This window comes from Lates calcarifer, linkage group LG15 (genome assembly GCF_001640805.2).
Source record: "Lates calcarifer isolate ASB-BC8 linkage group LG15, TLL_Latcal_v3, whole genome shotgun sequence".
In the NCBI taxonomy this organism is placed as follows: domain Eukaryota; kingdom Metazoa; phylum Chordata; class Actinopteri; family Centropomidae; genus Lates; species Lates calcarifer.
In genome coordinates this window covers 9,474,108-9,493,383 of record NC_066847.1, presented here as the reverse complement: position 1 = coordinate 9,493,383, position 19,276 = coordinate 9,474,108, and the positions used below count along the sequence as shown (strand labels likewise).

At 43.2% G+C, this 19,276-nt stretch overlaps 1 protein-coding gene across 1 annotated transcript in view; it reads left to right on the top strand.

Annotated features, from left to right (window-relative positions):
• Nucleotides 1–457: 457 nt before the first annotated feature.
• The window catches only part of erfl3 (Ets2 repressor factor like 3), a 50,103-nt gene continuing 31,284 nt past the window's right edge, over nucleotides 458–19,276 (top strand). The window contains exon 1 of the mRNA XM_018672304.2: nucleotides 458–1,203. Within this exon, the coding sequence (XP_018527820.1) occupies nucleotides 1,182–1,203 (22 nt within the window). The 5' untranslated portion in view covers nucleotides 458–1,181. The remainder of the gene's footprint in view (nucleotides 1,204–19,276) is intronic.

Genomic DNA, 19,276 nt, shown 5'->3' with positions numbered 1-19,276 from the left:
CTGACTGCTGCTTTAAGACAGACGTGAAAAGTGCCATTTAAGGAAAATTCAGAATGTTAAACTTTTATTAATAGTACTCTGAGTATGTTTACCATCTCTTCAGGAGAGTGTTGCCCTGTACCTGACTTGATAAGCAGTAATACTGAGTTTGAATTTCCTGTTTTCAGACTTAATCACTAACTGACGCTTTCATATTCAATTTGCCTGTTTAATAAGTGTAATTATCCTGACACGAAGGGGCCTAATTGGAGCCATAACCCCTGATTGACGTAAACGGTTCTCCGTGTGCCGGGCCGCTCTCGCGCCTCTCTCGAATCGTAGGACTCGGATGTGATGTCACCGCGGCAGCGCGCTGTGGCGGTCTCCAGGGCAACGCCGCGTGCTGCAGTGACGCCAGCCCAGGCCTCGGCTCGTGGTGAGTGGGCGTGACTCGCCACGTTAGTCCCCCCTCCCTCCTCTCTCTCCATCCCTCTCTCCCGTCAGTGTGGGCGGGCCCCGCTCAGAAGAGAGCGAGCGAAACACGACACCCCGAGGACGGAGAGAGGCACGGGGGGGAGGAGAGAGTAGCACTGAGTGGTGTGAGAGTGAGTGGAGGACTAAAAAAAGTCCGTAAAGAAAGAGAGGTTCCTCTCCAACGTTAATTTCTGTCAAAGAAGTAACGAGGCATTGCGACGGAGAGATGTCAAACAGCGGCGAAGATGCGGTTGAGACGGAGTAAACAGCTACCGGACAGTTAGCAAAAGAACTTGTTAGAGGAGAACGAGAGGCTTTTTTTCCGGCTGGCTCGAGTCGGGACGGTTGGCCGTTTTTCCGCCGCAACTTGAACAGGTTTCAACGCTGCTAGTTACGGGACGAGAGGCGAGGACCAGGCAACGAGGTCTTGACCGTTTGGCTCGGTGGAAAAGCGAGCCCGTCGGTCGGTTTGGTCGGTTGGCGGAGAGCCGGAGGAGTGAAACGGACCAAGAGAGCGCGGCGGCGGCACGAGAAGAAGAGAGGGAGCCGCTGAAGCCTTAACGACAAAAGTTTGCCGTGTGTCTTCACCTAGTTTTCCAGATTGGGAACTAGAGGCAAAGGAAGAGGCCGAGAGACTGACTTTTTTCCACAACCAACTTTGTGGAATTCATCCAGTTTAGAGAACTTTAGCCACTTGCTGTTTGGGTAAAGTAGCTAAAGCTGAAAGCATGAAAACACCTGGGGATTCTGGTAAGTTTGCGCGAATCCTGCTTTTTAACCACCATTGTCTTTCTTGTTTACTTGCCGTACGTGGTTGTTGTCGGCAAAGCTAACACTAACTCCCATTACTGTTTAATTAACAAAGCCAGATAATTATCAACGTCCGCTCCAAGTGGGGAAAAGATATGGAAATCTATTGATTTTAGCTGCTCTCAGGATTAGTGCAATAGTCCATCTTTAGCTAGATAAGATACTAAAATCTGGTGCAGGTTTACTACAGTACTCCGGTTCAAGAGGAAGTGGTTAAACTACTGTACAGTTGTTACAGCGACATCCTCTGTGTCACCCTGACAACCTAATTTCACCATTCAACACCTTTCAGAGAACTGACTGAAAATCCTAGAAGCACTGTAAGAGTGTGTGTTTTTGTACTGACTGAGTGAGAGAGAGAGATGCGGACGTGATGATAAGTCACTTGAAGACTCCTCTCCTCCTGGTGGTGGTGGTGGTTGAGGAGGAGTTGAGGTGACAGGATCTAGCCAGGTATACAACGGAGCAATCTGATATTAACCCAGTAACGGAGCATACGTTTGTCAGATACTTGGCCTGTCAGCATATTGAAGTGAGAGCTGGAGGGGGGGAGTTTCCAGTAGTCAGCTGAGGTCTGAGCGTGTGTGTTTGTCTAATTCCTGAAATGCTTGCATAAGTTTGTTCTTGCTCTTCTGTTAAAGCCAATTTTTCTTTAGAAAGGAGGAAGTGGAAGTACTACCATTTGTGCCAGCTATGCAGTTTATTAATTCTGAGTGCATGATGTCAGGCTTTATTTATGTCACAAAAGTACATTGTTTGATTTGTTTCACTTAATATAACTGATATAACTGATCCAACTATAGCTGGAACTTTATGTTCATTTTCATAAGATATTAATTGTTTCAGTCAATTGGGGAAAAAAAATACCAACTATTTGTCACCTTTAGCATAGCAAAAGTTATTCATCTTTTGTGTGATTCTAAGGCTAAAAGATTAATTGATTGAATTTGAAAATTTGAAAAAGAAAAAACCTAGCAGATTGATAATGAAAGTAATTGTTAGTAGCAGCCCTAGAACAGACTTTAAACACAAGAGACCTGGTGGATAACATCTGAAAGTGTATAACAATCATTTACTGTCTGTGGCCCTCTGTGTAAAACTAAATATACATATTTAATAAGTAGTGTTTCCTGAAGGAACAATGTGATGACTTTCTAAGTAGTTACTGGTAAGCATTTGGCATAGGGCCATGTGTCTGTGAGTGTGTGTGTGTATGTGTGACTGACAAACTGTGTGGGACAAACTTTTCCACTTGGGACTATCCCCTCCCTTCCCCCACCCTGTCCCCTCCTGACTCCCGCTGCACCCAGCCTCAGCCCCACAGCCCTCCACATTCCTGCACACACACACCCACTCTCTGCAGCAGCCCTGAGGAGGCTGCCATGACATCACACCACGTCCCACCACAAGTAGCCCTTTTATTACTCTGAACTCAGTGTTTGTGTGTCGGCAGATAGCTTAAGTCCTTCTGGGAAGGTACTAAAAATTGATTGTGCTTAGGTTATGGGAGTATGCAGTTGGTGTATGTTTGTGTTTGCATAGCAGACTGGTTGTATTTGTTATCTGCACTGCAAACGTGAAGAATGTTAACTGGTTCTACTTTACTGTGGTTCTCTTGAATGTGGTTGGTGTAAAGTCTGTACTGCAATCCAAATATGAAGCTCAAAGTTAAGTCTTGATACTGCTTACTTAATCTAACAGCCTCAAAACAATAAGTTCTCATTTAATAATTAGGGCTTCAACAAACAACTGTTGATTACTGTCTTGATCAATCAATTAATTCTTTCGCCTATAAAAAGTCTGAAAATGGCCATCACCATTTTCTTGACCTCAATGTAATAGTCCAAAATCAAAGCACATTCAGTTTCTAACAATAATGTAAGATGAGGAAAAGCAGCAAATCTTCAAAGCTGGAACCAGCAAGCATTTGGCATTTTTTGATTGAGCACCTAATTATCAAAAATAACTAACTAATCAAGTTTCATCAAGTTATTTTGTCAGTTATCAAAATCAAATTTGATTGTGTCTCTGTTGATTCACTAATTGATTAATCCTTTCAGCAGTAGTTGGTAAACATAGAATTTCTATCTCTGAGGCATTATCTAACAACAAATCTGATCTTATAGCAGCACCTTTAAAAGGTTAAATTTTTGAACTGGTTAATCCATGGTGCTGTCCTGATCTGCCTGATCTCCTGCTGCTGTGTTTACAATCAGAACACAAGTTTTAACCCTTAACCTGTGTAGATCCCATCATTTAGATTGAGCACACTTGCGCTGTGTAGGATAAAAAAAATGTAATCATCCCTTCTGGGGGGTGGGGGGGGGGCAATGTGGGATTACGTCCCATACGTTAAGCTGGTGCCTCTATGGAGCTTACCTCTTCTCTTCTCCATCACCAGACGCTTCCTTTGCACTCCTGTTTTCCACTGTCACTTCATTAGCCTGAATAGATGATAGGATTTCTGCTGAGATAGAGAACTGATGTGATGAAGCAGGAAATGGTGGGGCTAAAGCTGCATCTGTTGTTGCTGGCAGATCAGTGTCCGTTTTGTGGTGTTGGAAAGTGTCTGATTCAGTTTGTCTTTATATCCAGTCGCTGCTTTACCTGGTCATTGTTAGTGTTTGATTTAGTCTAGGGGATCATTAGTTGGAGGTAAAGTATTCGACAGGTTGCATTAGTCAGCAGACAGGGAGTTGGTGGTCTGGCGGATCTTGCCTGCACTTACGCAGTCATATATCCACCTAAAAGGCTGCGCTAATGATTGATTAAGGAGATAAGGACACACACACATTGCACTGCACTACTGTATGTCTATCCCTCCCTAATATGTTATCTACACCCCTGCCACACACACACTCTGCACTCCAGCTTTTGTGTTTCACCCGTTTTCCTCCATCCCTCTCCAAGGGTTACAATTTTTCTTCCACCATTCTTTTTTTTTCCTCTCCCTCTCTCTCTCTCTGACAGGCTAAGGACTGGTGTGTGTCTTTGTGTGATGGAATTGCATAGTGGGACCCCTGGCTCTGGAGTGGCCATTGTATGTGTGTGTGTGTGTGTGTGTGTGTGGAGTGTGGGACAATGGTGGGAGTGGGGCAGGCCCTGGGGCTGATTGTGTGTGGACTTGTGGGGCCAGGGACCTCTCATTGTACTCATAATGGTGCGGAGTAGCTCATAGTTTGGTGGTGCTTTTGACAAGTGAAGAGACTGCACTTCTGTGTGTGTGTGTGTGTGTGTGTGTGTGTGTGTGTGAGTGTGAAAGAAAAAGCGAGGTAAATGTGGGCATCCCAGTCTATTTTTCATCAGTCACTCAACTACGTAGTTTAATGATGGTTGTTTTTTTTCCTTCTTTGTGCTGCTTGCTGCATCCCCAGAGTGATTGACGTGCAATGGAGCTGTTTTACCATTTATTCTAGATGCACACACACATACACACTCACACACAGCCAGGCCTTATGATGTGGCAGGGTAGGAGACAAAAGGGTAGCCTGTGAGCAAGGAATTGAAAGGGAACATTTCACCTTTTCCCTGTGTGGGTTTATGCGTGCGATTGCGAGCATATGCTTTTCAATCTCAACACACAGCCGCTGTGATGATAAGCGCAGCGATTAGCCTTATCTGTGAAAACTCCCTCCCAGTGCTGACCACAGCAAAACCACTACCTCCCATTATCCCAATACAGTTTTACAGCCCGGTTTATGGGACAGTGCCCTGCTGTGATCAGGCTCAGCCAACATGCTTAAAGCCTGAAACAGATGATGTTCCATAACAATATAGGTTATCTTCCATCTGAAAAAGCAGGCAAATTCTTTTATGTGCCAAGAGTCGACTTTGATTACTGGTGTTAACATGTCAGCAGTTGGAATTACTGCCAAAGCTGCTCAGCCAAAACACCTCTGCAGATAAAACTGTGGGCTAAAATTTCACGCAGGACTTTTGCATCTTAATATTTACACAGTGTGAGGATATTTGTTAGAAGAAGCAACCAGTTATTTTAATGTTTTATGTTGTTGCGAAGCGTCAACAGAATGGCTGTTCCCAGTGCAGCGGCAGCATGGCTCAGTCTTCGTGAAAGTTTTGATATGGTCGTCTGTGATGCTAAGTTGACAAATGACTTCTGGTAGAGGGGGCCCTCAGTTGTGGAAATGTCTGTATTTAGCCAGGAATGTGACCAAAGGGAACAATGTGCTCAGTCAGTTGACACTAATAGACCTCCCCACCATTAGTCCTGTGCCGCCCTTGACCAGAGAGACCAGGGAAGAGACCACAGCCAACAAGGCAGTGTTACCCTTGATGGCCCGGACACCTCTGACCGCTGTCCCATACTGCTCTTGGCCCATTCACCCACCCCAGAGACCCACGCATTAACCTCATGACTGACCATCGAGTCGTATAGATTATTGTTCTCTCAGACCTGTTTGATCAGCTGCATGCCTGTGAAGTTCAACACCAAACAGCTCCATTTAAAATTCACTTTTTACACTGATAACACAGCAGCAGAACTAAATGCGTCCTCAGGCCATGTGTGTACGTCTGTGATGTGAGTTGAGCCTAGTTTTACTGCAACGCCATTGGTTGCAGTCATGACCCTGTATTGACTTTATTGGTTATTGGTCAGGGATGGTAATGGCGTGAGTCTGCATGTCTGGATGGGATGGACTGTTGATGGATAACTGTAACACTTTTGAGGAACATATTTGTGAGTACACATACACACAACGCACATACACACAAACTGCTGCTGCTTTTTATTGGAATTCTTGGACCTCCCACATTCCTGCTTAGAAGGTTAATAGTTGCCGGCTGTGTTGCATTACACACAAGGGGAAAACACAACAGCTACTATCTCTGCAAGCTTTTCTTGAACATGCTCACTCAGTGACTTGCAAAGGCATGCATGCATTCATGCATACAGACATTTTAATACCTCCTAAGGACAAAATGTATTGAAGAATGCATTCAAAAACAATGCATATTATTTATTATTTTTACTTTTTAATTAAAGCAAATGCACACACACTCAACCATGCGCACACACCAAGGGTCTCTTTTCAAACGGGTATCAAAATTCATGTTGAGAATGCAGTAGGGTGTGTTGGTGTGCATGGACTGACCTGCACTGTTCAGCAGCTGTTTGTGTTTGCGCATGCATGTGTATTGTAATATAATATGGGCAGTTTACAGAGAGCTACATTGTTGTAGAGGTGACTGAGAATGAGGCGCAGAATGGCATGTTATTGTAAAAGAATATCTAGTGTGTATATGAAGGAGACAGGGTGGGCAGCTGCATACAGGTATTACTTGTGAACAAAGTGTGTCGGTGCTTGTGGGTGTGTGTGTATAAAAACTTCTCTGTGACGACGGCGCCACTGAAACTGATCTGAGTCTGACAACATGCACGCGCATGCACACACACATACACACACAGATACACACACAGACGTGAAGATCAGGTAACTCTATGCCTCTGATCCTTCCAGATGAGAGGTTTTATTTTGGATCCTCACGACACAATGACCTGTCCTTTAGGTTAGAACCTGGAGTGTCACCTCTCTGCCGGTTGTAGTATAATCAGGGTGTAAGCTGTCAAGACCAGGATAGCACTGAGCCACTCAGTCACGAAGCCAGCTCTTCCTTCACCTCTTCCCCCAAAAGGGGGGCACTGCACCACCTCTAACCAGATCATAAACACCTGGCCTGGCCTGTTGCACATACACATACGCACACATACAAAGCAGTTTCTTGTAATCCCCCACTGATGCCACTGCACCCAATGGTGGCTGTTTTTGCCAGTGGCTCGGCCCGAGTGGTGTTGTAATGTATACCTCTAATCTTCTTAGATTAACCCCAATAATACTGGTCATACTGAGGGCATCTTTATAGCAAGGGATCAGCTAATATATGTACATGGCAGGATTTGAACAACAGGACTGGATCTTCTATGCACTCTAAAGTGAAATTAACTAGCAACTCAATAAACTCAAATCTTTCAGATGTCATATTTTTTATTTTGTTAATTATGAGATTTTATAAGAAACAGAAGCTACAATTTATGCAAACTCATTTGAACATCATTAGCGTATGTGTTTGTAAGTGTGTAAGTGTGATAGAGACTGGGCTGTCCCGCTGTCCTGGGCCCTTTGATTCAGGGAGGTGGTGAGTGGAGCTCCTAACCCCTCTCTAACCCCTTAAGTCCAGTGCAGTCAGCAGACACTCCCTGCAGAAAGGCAGCAGTGTTTGAATAGTTCCTCTGGCTATTTTTATCTGGGAATCTGCCTCAGTGCTGGACCCAGGGAGCTGGGGTGGAGGGCAAATATCTAATCTAATTTCGGACGATGGGAAGTCACCAAAAGAACTTCTGTGCCACTTGCATAGTGTCGATACTTTGTGTGTGCGTGTGTGTCTGTGTGGTTGGCTGTCGGGCATTGAAATGCTGCCTGGCGCCAAGTTAAACTTTCTCTCTTGTCACCCTCCTCCCCCCTCACCCCTTCTCTCCCTTCCCCCATTCCTCTATCTTTTTTCCTCACCTCGCTCTCCCTCTCCCTCTCTCTCCTTCCCTCCACCCCATGTAAGGAATGCAAGATCACGTTTGCAGTTTTCTTTTCAACCAGTCTTTCCTCTTCCTCCGCCGGTCTGCCTTTCACTTTGCTAGCTCTCTCTCTCTCTCTCTCTCTCTCTCTCTCTCTCTCTCTCTCTCTCTCTCTCTCCTTCTCCTTCTCCTTCTCCTTCTCCCTCCATGTTCAGACCTGTTCTCTGTTGTACGTCAGAGCACATTTTGAACTTTGAGCCAACTCATCACAGCCTGTGCATGTGAGTTAGAAAGTTATGTGCATTTGAAAGGCAGGGCTTTAGGTGGGAATGCCATGTCAGAGGTAAAAGTGTGTCTGCGTGGGAACAAACTACCCCAGACTAGGGCAGGGTGATATGGCAAAAAAATATGATCACAATTTTTTCCCCATATTGATTGATATCGATATTTATCACAATATATAATCTGTGAGTTTGAAGAGTATGTTTATAATGAGTGAAGCCTAAAGAAACCAGTGGGCTCATTAGTTAAACTTTGCGAATATAGTTTATTAACAAAAACAGAATAACAATTTACTATGCAAACATGTTTTATCTGCCTTAACCAAAGGGATGGGGGCAATATACGATTTTATTACCCATTGCGATAAAAAAACACTCACAATAAGTTGATTGTAGTGAATGTCCATCACTGGGATAATCGTGAATGGTGATAATCGTTAATATCCTCTCAAGTAATTTAAAAAAAAATGTCTAGCTTACTGGCATACAGCCCTATATTTATTTATTTTGAATTGCCACAAGGGGGAGCTGCATCTTCCTAGTCATTCCAAAATACTAAACCTGTATCCCCCGCAAAACAAAATTAAATTGGGTGTGTGGAAACACTATGGATTCCAAAACAAAGGAGTCAAGGTAAAATTAACTATCGTTACTGTCAGTTATGTAATGTAGCAAGTGTTGGTTCAGTTATACTAATGTTGACATTTAAGTAAATGTTTGTTACATTGTGATACTGTTTTGGTCACAGGTGAATCAAGCTAACGTTAGCCAGGTAACGTTAACTATGTAGCTAAACAGCAAATAGCTCTGCTGTCTCAGACCAAAGTGGAGCTGCGGTCTCCAGAGAATTTTATTGCAATTTACTACTGTTTCTCCTTTAATGTTAACCATAATATTAATTTGACCGCAGCCCATAAGGAACTGTTAAAAACTATTAGAATTTATTTAATTTGACAGAAATCCATCTTTTAATTTCATGTAACCTATTGTAAGATGTCATATAAAGTTGATATTTTTATTCATTTTCCTTTACCTTTGTAGAGGGATCTCATGATTTATAATTACCTATTTGTTTTTCACTAAAAAGGATGTTCACTAAAAAAGACGTGTCCTATCTGTGATGATGAATTTAAAGCATATTTTTAAGATTAGTGCGATAATATCAGTAATTGCAATTATTTTGGTCAGAATAATAACAAAATGCCCTTTGCTTATTGTTTTAATCAGTACAAATTTTATCAAGATCATCATTTCATCTCCCAGCCCTACCCCAAACTGCTGTAAAGAAAAAGATTGATTCTGGCCAGGTAAACTTCCTCACTTTGAATTTTAGTTAATGTCACCTTAATGACTAGAAAGGCAGCTCTTTCTTCATCTCACCACAGGCCCATAGTGTTAAATAACTGTTGGACTTGCAGATGTGTGTACATACAGATGCCACATAATTGTCAGTCAAATGGCACCTTGTCTGGTTGGGCTAGCAGTAGCAATCTACGGTTGTGTGTGAGGGAAGGAGATAAGTGGAAAGAGGACATCCTCTGCCTTTTATCAGCAGTGACTGCTTTATCTAATTTCCATCCATTCCATATGTAAGCACTGTCTTTTATACTTGAGATTTAGGAACACAAACCCACTGTCTCAGCTTAAATTAGACTGAGTGATTGACAGTTTACCTCTTGTTTTAGTCATTGGCCTGTTGCTGAATGCAGCTCTTTAGCCAGACTTGTGACTTCTGAGCCAGATGAAGCCATTCTTTGATGTGTGTGTGTGTGTGTGTGTGTAGGAGAGAGAGATAGTGTTTTCATTTGTGTTTGTGCACACACACATGCACATGTCCCTGCAGGGAAGTGAAACCTTTTTAAGCATCGATTGACCCTCCCATCCCTCCAACCCTCTCCTCCCCTCTCACTATCATTTCTGTGTCACCAATCCATGGACTAATACCCCAGTGGCTACTCCTCTTCCATTAGCCTCCTCCTCTTCTTTCCTCTTCTCTCCCCTCCTCTCTCCTGCTTCATGTCACCCTACCCTGTCTCCGTTTCACTGGACACCCTGATTTACCAGCCAACATGACTTGATGACCAGATACAGCGTGATTGTCTGCTAACATGGCTCAAACAGTATAGAAACCTCTCAGTCACTGTCAAAACGTATCAGCAATAGGCGGTGGCTGGTGTTGCCCAAGTAGCCCTGCAGTGCATTTGAACATATGTCCATACATACACAAGCACACACGTCCTTGGGCTCTTGGGCTCGTTCCAAGATATGTGGTCATGGGCAGAATAAAGTGCAGTGGATTGCACTCACAGCAGGACAAACATCTGGCTATTTTTGTCCACTGGCCATCGCCCTCTTAAATGTTCATAAGACTTCCTCCCTCCAGGACACTGGCTTTTTCTTGGCTCTCCAGGTGTGTGTCTGTGTGTGTGTGTGTGTTTCTCTGCTTGTGTGTGTGTGCTGGTCTGAGAGGAACTGAATAATGCATTGGATCATTGGAAAAGTATTTATAGGAAAGCAGAGTGATTAAACTTTAATGACAAAGCCGGCCATCAGTGCTGCACATCATATAGCATATCCTCCTCCTACACAAACACACACCCACCCCACCCCACCCCCACACACACACACACACACACACACACACACACACACACACACACACACACACACACACACACACACACACACACACACACACACCACCTCCCACCACACACAGACTTGGAAACAGGCTCATCTCATCACATATTTCTTGGGGAGTTTGTCCATAAGCGAGTGTGCTAGCCTGTCTCATATGGTGTACCACTTTCTTTTAGTGCCTTGACCCAAACATGTCCTCTGGTATTTTTGAGAGAGTTGTGATGTTGGCTATTTGGTGAAGTTTGAGTAAATTATTCATGTTGTAGTGTTGTATGTAGTCAAAGACAGTGACAGTGTTTTTTGTAAACACCTGTAGACCGCACCTCTGTATCTAAACAGTTTAGTGTAGTTGCTTCCTCTTTTACCGACATAATTTACCTGGATTGTGCTGCTAAAAATGCAATGTTTAAAGTTTTCACTGAGGAAAAAAAAAGCATTTTGTATCTCTTTGAAGCCTCTGAAGATAATCTATTATTTAACATTAAAATGGCTGGCTATCAGTTGAGGAAAAAGCTTAAAATTTGCATCCCTGGTGCATGACATCAAGGTTAAGCAGCTTGTCCAGCCCCCGCTGTCTGTGTGTACATGTGTGATGTGTGTGCACGAGTGCCTCTGTACAGTAGTCCTGCCCTCGGTCACAATAGTTTTGTCCATGTCCATTTTTAGCATCTGATGTGGCCCAGTGAAATTACGTAACAACCAAGCAGTTGCATGCGGGTGGGCGCACACACATATAGGCCTACTGTACATACACACACACACGCAGTGATTGTTGTTTTAGAGGATTAAAGCTTTTGATGAAGAGAACAGTGAGCTAGATCCCCTGACCAGTCACAGGGTGAGAGGGAAAAGGAAAGGAGGGAAGAATGGATCAAGAGCAGCAGAGGGATTTACAAAAGCATGATGGAAGGAGGTAAAGATGACGTGCTAAATAGAGAGAAGCAGAAAGCATGATGGAGGGAGAGAAAATGGACAAAAGGTGCTTGGTTTATTGGGCCTGATAGAAGTATATTAAGAGAAAGACAGGAGGGCTCTTAAATGCAAGCTCTATTTAAAGAGATCTTGAGCGAGAGGCTGAGCAGTGATGAATTGTGGATGTGGTCAAACAGATTTTATCAGCATATTTTCCTTAACGTGGCGTGCCTGGTTTTTAACAGCCAGCATGTGCGTCTGTGGTAAATAACAATACTTTGTATACATGTTACCTTGGAAACAAGTCATAAATGCAGCAGCATTCGCTTGCCAAGAGCTGTCAATCAAAATATTATGCTCTTGACTACAGACTCCAGAAGAAGTGCAGAACATAAATTAGGAGTGCTGTAACTGTAATTTCAGTGAATTACTTTTGCCCATACATGCATTAATATACACTAGGGTCTTTGTAGTCTGTCACACACGTGCATGTACATCACACACACACACACACACACACTGGCACGCAGCGTGGCCCCCAGCTAGTATCCTCACTGTGTGTGAGTGGGTGTTGTGTTAGAAGGGTTATTGTGTTCGTCTGGCCCAAGTATTAGCCAAGTGCTGTGCAAAGGAACATTTTCTCCCTTAGGTTAGTTGTGAGAGGAGGCAGAGCACAGAGGTGTGTGTGTGGGAACGTGGGATCTGTGCGTGTGACTCATTGATGTCAGTGCTGTGAATGTGTAACCTTGTTTCTCTGTATAATTTAGGAATGGGCAGTCAAATTTTTGTCACGATTATGCATTTAACCTATGATTGCTAGTGTTTGGTTGGACTCCAAAATTACATTCAGAATAATAAGAATGTGCTCTCATAAAGCTGAATGAAACCTATTGGTGGCACTTGTTTTAGAATCGGTTGTTTTTTGACTTATTTTTGCTTCAGGTTTGACACCTTGGACTGGCAAATATTTAACACTGGCAAAACAAAATATCTGAATAGGTCAACCCCATCACTGATTATTCAAGTGTTTGCCCAACTGTCCAAACTTGTGTACAATCTGTCAGCTCTTTTACATACTTACACACACCTGATTACTGAGAATAACCTGATTTAAGTTTGGTCTCAAGTGTTTTTTATCTACTTTTGCAGGGGTGGTATTACAAAATACAGGAAAGGAAAATGAAGGGACACTGTTGGTGTAGCTGTTTCCTGTTCATGTAGATAAAGATTATTTAATTTTCTACAACTCTGTTTGTTTGTAGAATCACATCACGTCACTGCAACTGATGATTATCTCTTTCAGTTAAGATGCCAAGGTTTTCACATGTCTTGTTTTGTTTGACCAGATGTCTGAACATTCAGTTAACTACATAACAAATATAGGCAGCAAATCCTGCAATTTGAGGCAAAAAAATCAAAATAGTTGCAGATTCAGTAGTTGTTGATTAACTAATTAACTGTTCATTTCAGCTCTAATTGCATTTATCCACTCAATCATCTTTGTAGTGTGTACACAGAATTAAACATAAACAGACATCAGTTATATGTTATAGTGATTTCACAGAATGAAGATTTATATCTGTCTCCGGCTTCTGTTGGAAGCTGACCAAGAGAAAACAATTAAAATTTTAATTTTACAGTAATTGAAACATTTCCTAACTCTGATGACACTGCATTAACAGGCATGTATGTGAACACTCTGAGCCTGATCTCTTGTATGTGGATGTGTGTGCATTTGTGTCATTGTGGAGGTGTAACTCTAAGCCATTGTATCATATCTTGGGGAACCCCCGTGCTACCTTACACCTTGGACGGATGATCTGAGCCCTTTTGAATCAGTGTTCAGGACAATAGTTTGTGTGAATGCTGTCTTTATAATGTGTGTTTGTGTCTTTGTGTGTGAAATGTAACCGAGAGGTATCACCATTGTACGTTCACACGTATGTACCTAAATTCCCACTCATACACACCTCACACACACACACACACACAAGGACAGTGAGGTAGTGCTTCATGTTATGAGTTCCACCGAGCGGAGGTAATCGGTGTGTTTACACTCAGCCCTTACATAACATCATCTAAGCAGTACACTGACGGAGGGGAGAAAATGCATGGCTCTCTCTCTTTCTCTGCCAGTTAGTCTTTTATCTCTATGAACTTCCTTCCTTCTCCATGGCACTTTTCTCTCTTTTTTCACTTCCTTCCCTCTTGTCCTCTTCTTTCTCTCTTGACACCTGTTATTTTTGTTTTTTATTCAGTGTACATGCTGTGCCAAGTGCAACATCTAAAAATCAGCTCCTTAATGATTGAAGAAAATAACAATTAACAACATGTAGCGGTTGACATAATAAGCAGACATGTTAAATACAGTGCTGTGGCATTCTTAGAAATATAGCCGGTTTCCCAGTCAAATAAGTCAGGTCAGGGCAGGACAATTCTATGTAGCCCTGAACTTTGTACTGTTGAATTGTGCAAGTACTATCTGTATGTTACATTTTATGCAGGTAGTAGGACATGTCTTTGGGGTGGATCAGTAGTTTGAGGTGGACATGGAGCTTCATTAGCCTGTGTTCTTGTTCAGCCCAGGTCCTACACTCACCCTCTCTTTCAGCCATTACTGTCCATATCTACCTTTAACTGTTTAATAAAGGTGGAAATGTTGCCCACATTTTTTGGACTCCTATAATAATTGAAGAATGCAACCTGTGTTTTTCTTCTGTGGTGCTCGGCACAGCCTTGTTGCAATTACATAGTATGAATTTTGAATGTGGTCAGATAATTGAATTGTGGCACTTTTCATGTGAACAGCCAAATGCAACACTTTGTCTGTCTTCTTGGACAAAAACTCTGCTTTTGCATCGGGTATACGTGGTCGGACAGCACGTCTTATGAACTAGTTCCGACAGAGCATAAACCGCCCCCATATAAGTCACGATGATGCATCTTCTGCCTTATACATGCAGCACTTCATTGAACATTAAGCATATACAGTCCTTTGTGTTTTATAGCAATTTGTATTTCATTCATTACCCCTGCCTGCCTTTCGGTGGAAGCCAGTCAGAGACACATTGTTGGTTGAATCAGGAACACAGTCCCACTCAGGGAGACCGAGTATAAAACTATGATTGACCTTAGACTATGTAGTCCTGGTTTGTGTGTGGCTGGGGTAAAGATGTGAGAAACTGAGGAGGACTGGTCTTTGCCAGTGCAGGGCAGCTGTGTGTCTACTGTTGAGATCATTGCCCAGTAGAGCAGATTGACTACCATTGTTTTAGATGGGTGGCTGGCACCATACAGTACAGTAAGGGTTCATTCAGCGGGCTGCGATGGAGCACAGTCATCCTTAAAGTTCAGCTGCTTCAAGGCCTCCTGTCACACACCTCTGTAGCTCTCCCTCTTTATCTTTTTCTCTCTTGCTCTTCATCTCTGTATTTTGTTACATCATCATCAGCCTTTCTCTCTCTCTGTCTCTCTTTTTTACTCTCTCTCTTCCTCCCTCTCCCGGGCTCTTGCATAATGTCCAGCTTTATTTGCTCCAGCTGAGGATTCTAATCTTTCCCACGAGGCAGAGTGCGAGAGCAAACCAGGAGAGGAGAGAACAGGAGCTGGGCGAGTCGACCTTTCTAACCTGCCTGTGTGCACTGCCTCGTTAACTCAGTCACTCTGCCCATTAATGAGATCTGGAGCAGGGCTTTGTTTACAGGCATTGACAACACAGCATTAAAGTGTATGTGTGTGTTTGTGTGCTTGTGGTTGTAAGGATCAACATTTTTGCTTTCAGTCTGTCATGTCAAGTGTGTCTCTGTTTGTGTGTGTCCCACCCCCTGCTGCAGTGTTGTAGGTGCGTGGTCTCTCTTGGCAGCCCCCGTGCTAACTGGAGGATAAGCGCTGATTATCTACACAGCCTGCATTAGGAGAACACACACACACATTGAGGCACAGACACACATATTTACATACACCTGGAGAGACCATGATGATGTGCACATTCCACCACCAAATGTGCTCATGTCAAAGAGACCAGGCACCGACTTGGCTCCAGCCCAAGAAGACATAGTATTACCGTAATACATGCACACAGGCTTATGTGTGTGTGTGAGTGTGTGTGTGTGTTGCAGCTGCAAATGCTTCATGCAGAGCAGTGTTCATTGAAGCAAATTTTCCTTCTCTGATTTCCCTCAATCTCTCACACATACACAGAGGCACAAAGGCAGTATGTTGGCTGGCTGGCTGGCTGGCAGCGACGTCTGTGCGAGGTGAGTGTTACATAAGGCTGATCAACACTACTTAATCAGCTTTAGGAGACATGCTTAACAAGCTGACCAACTGGGGCGGGGGTTAGCGGAGGAGAAGGAGGCAGCGAGGGAGTCAGAGGGGTGCCAGAGAAAGGGGCCAAGGGCACAGGAGTTAGGGCGTGATAGGAAAACAGGAGAAACTGAGCAAAAGGGTGAAAACAGTGGGGGAAGAGGAGAAAGTGGTGACAGGCGGCGACACGGCATGTGTCTTTTGTCCCTGTTTACGACGAGATAAACACACACACATAAACACGTTGTGCTCTGCCCTCTGTGTCCCCCTTCACAGCCCACTGTGACGCACAGTAGCGATTGCCAGGATCCCGCGTGTGCAAGTGCGGTGCATGTTTGTGCGTTGGCATGCCTGTGTGCATAACTTTTGTACATGTCAGAGTGTATCTTGCTGGACATTGGCTCCAGCTGAGGTGAGAGAGAACCACGCCACCCCTCAGTGGTTGAAACAGCATGAGTCTTTGTTCAGGACACTTTTCACAGCAGACGCATGTAGCCTTCCTCATTTGTAGACCTGATATTCTTACAATCTGCGTCCGACATGAAAACACGATGAATGTTGAATTCACTGAATCAGCCAGCATGTGTTGTTGCCTTTCCAATGACTCACCACTGTAAACACCAAAATGAGCCCGTTACCTAGGCTAAGAAAGAAGCTTTCATTATAGTGTGTGTGTGTCAAAAGTACGCCTTAAGTTAATTTTAATAAAATAAACACTTCATTTTTGTAGCTCTAGCAAGTGAAGGTAAGTTTTGGTTTCATATTGTCTGAAGTAAAACAGACAAGGAATGTGCTGCAGACCATAATCCTCCTGCAAAAAGTAATCTTGTGTGCATCACATTCCTTTACTTGAGGTTTGACTTCACCTGTGGCCAGTATGTCAAAACCATAGGCTGTGCATCCTCTCTCTCTCTCTTTTGTTTTGGACTACAAATTATTCCCATTTGGATGATTCATGATCATTAAAGAGAGCAAGCAGTCTGGCTTTACATTTGTCTCTGCTTTTAGGGGCAAATTGAGCTAAATTATAATGTTTAGTTTATTTCACATTCTATTTACTTGCGATGACAGTTTATTGCTCTTGTGGTTCACCACTGCTGAGTAAATGTAGAGGAAAACACTGTCACTCTAAATGACTGTATTTCAGTAATGATGAACATTTGCTCTGTTTGTGACAGTGACTCTGTCTTTACCCTGGTTGTTTTATACCTTTCCTTTAATTTCCTCTTCAGCACTCTCTTTCTCCTTTCTTCCTTTCTCTCTCCCTTTGACCTTTTCCCAGTTTCCTTTCCCTCTCCTCTTAATCCCAAATACACACACACCCACGCACACACACACCTCTTAGAGAATGACTAGCAGATGTGGACAGAGCTTTTTTCCTTCATCTAAAATTAGCTGCAATAGAAGAATGGCAGGAAAGCGCACAGGGTTGGACGCACAAACGGGAGGAGTGGGGAGTAGGGGTTGGGGTGGGGGATTGATGGAGGAATAGACCAGAAGTGGAGGAAGGAATAGCTTGATGGGACTTAGTGAAGTAGTGTGTATTTTTGGTGCTGTTCACACGCTTTGCTGACGCACAGGAACCTCGGAGGGCACGGCCAACCGGCGCCTCAGACTTTGACTGTGCATGTGCTGCTGTGTAATAAACTGTGTTTAGTATATTGTTGTGGGTGTGTGGGCCAGTGTGAAATAAATTTGATGCAGAAAGGAGCAGCAGAGGATTTCAAAGATGGTGATTGTTTCAGTGTGCTTCATTGTTGAAACTTTTGTTTGATTATTATACTTTCTGCATAGTTTTGTGAAGTTAGATTATGAGGTAAAGTGTATATATGAGTATACAAAAACTCCCACAGCCCCAATTTTGATCAATGCTGTCTGGTAAAGTTGTAAACAGCAAAGCAGACCTATTACCTTTGCCATCATCATGATGCAATGCTGCTGTGAAACTTCCGATCCCTAATTTTTGTAATTACCCATCTATTAGCACATTTGAAACTGGATGTTGTACACAGCTCCAAAGCAACTCTTCCCCCAAGCAGCAAGAAGGTGTTAAGGACAACAGTGCTGGTTGGTAAGCTGCCAGTGTCCCTTGTTCACTCAGCACCCAAGGGCTTGAATACCAGGCCACCAGCCCTCTGCTTCACGCTTATGTTAGGTTCATCTCTCCCCTGATGATCACATAGTCTACAAGGGAGTGTATGTGTATGTGCTGGATGGGAGCACAATGGCTCGCAAATGACAAACAAATGACACTTTAATGTTGTTTTCTGAATACAAGTACTGTCAGCGTATGTTCTTTCTTTATAGAAAACCTCTGCAGCTTTTATAGCTGCCTTTGTCTGTCAGAAAACACTAGGTAACTGTGTGTGTGTGTGTGTGTGTGTGTGTGTGTGTGTGTGTGTGTGTATGTGTATGTATATGTTTCTACCTCACTACTCATGGTGAATACCTTGTGAATCCAAGCCATCACCGCCACAGTTAACCGCAGCAGAGCTGTGAGAAAAACATGATTCCCTAGGGTCAGTCACCTAGTCCACTCTCACCTCTTGTGTGAACAACAGCACGCAACTCATAACAGGAGGCGCACACAAACACACACACACATACACATACACATATAGCATCCACAGGATTCCCATTTGAGTTTTGAGTTCTTGAAGATGAGTGTGAATATGTTTTTGTGTGTGTGGATATCAATATAGCTCTTGCTGAACAAGAGACATGTAAAATAAAATGAATGGAAGCAGTCTTTTGTTGCACAGGAAGGAAGGCAGAAAAATAATCTCCATGCATACATAATTAAGTTTTCATAGGTTGTAACCTGGATAGCAAGCTTATGGAAGATCCACATAGTTAAGCAGCAGTATCTGACTCAGCTACTATATCTCAAGTGAATATTTTGATTACTCTTAACAAGATTGAGTACAAAACAGCATAAATAAAGTGGCTAAGTACCATACATTTCAGTCTAAACAGATACATCAGTTTCATTCACTCAGAGGTCAAGACCATGGTATGTGTCATTGCAATGAATGCATTGCTCTGTTCAGTCAAATGAGAAAATGCATTTTTAGATTCACAGCACCAGCTGTGCTAATGCTTTACTAATAAAACAGTGTATGTATAGGAGAAACATTGACAGGCGGATGTTATGGGTTGCATTGTTAGTGGCACTAATATTACTCAGCAAGTCCTTCTACCTGAGTGATGATATAGGCTGCCCGCCCCTACCCTCTAATACGACCCATAGGAGCATCTCCTGATATATTGTCCCTGCAATGTATCAAGGTTACAGTAATAAACACATGGTTAGGCTTCTGCAGTAGTCACAGTTTGGATAGGTTTA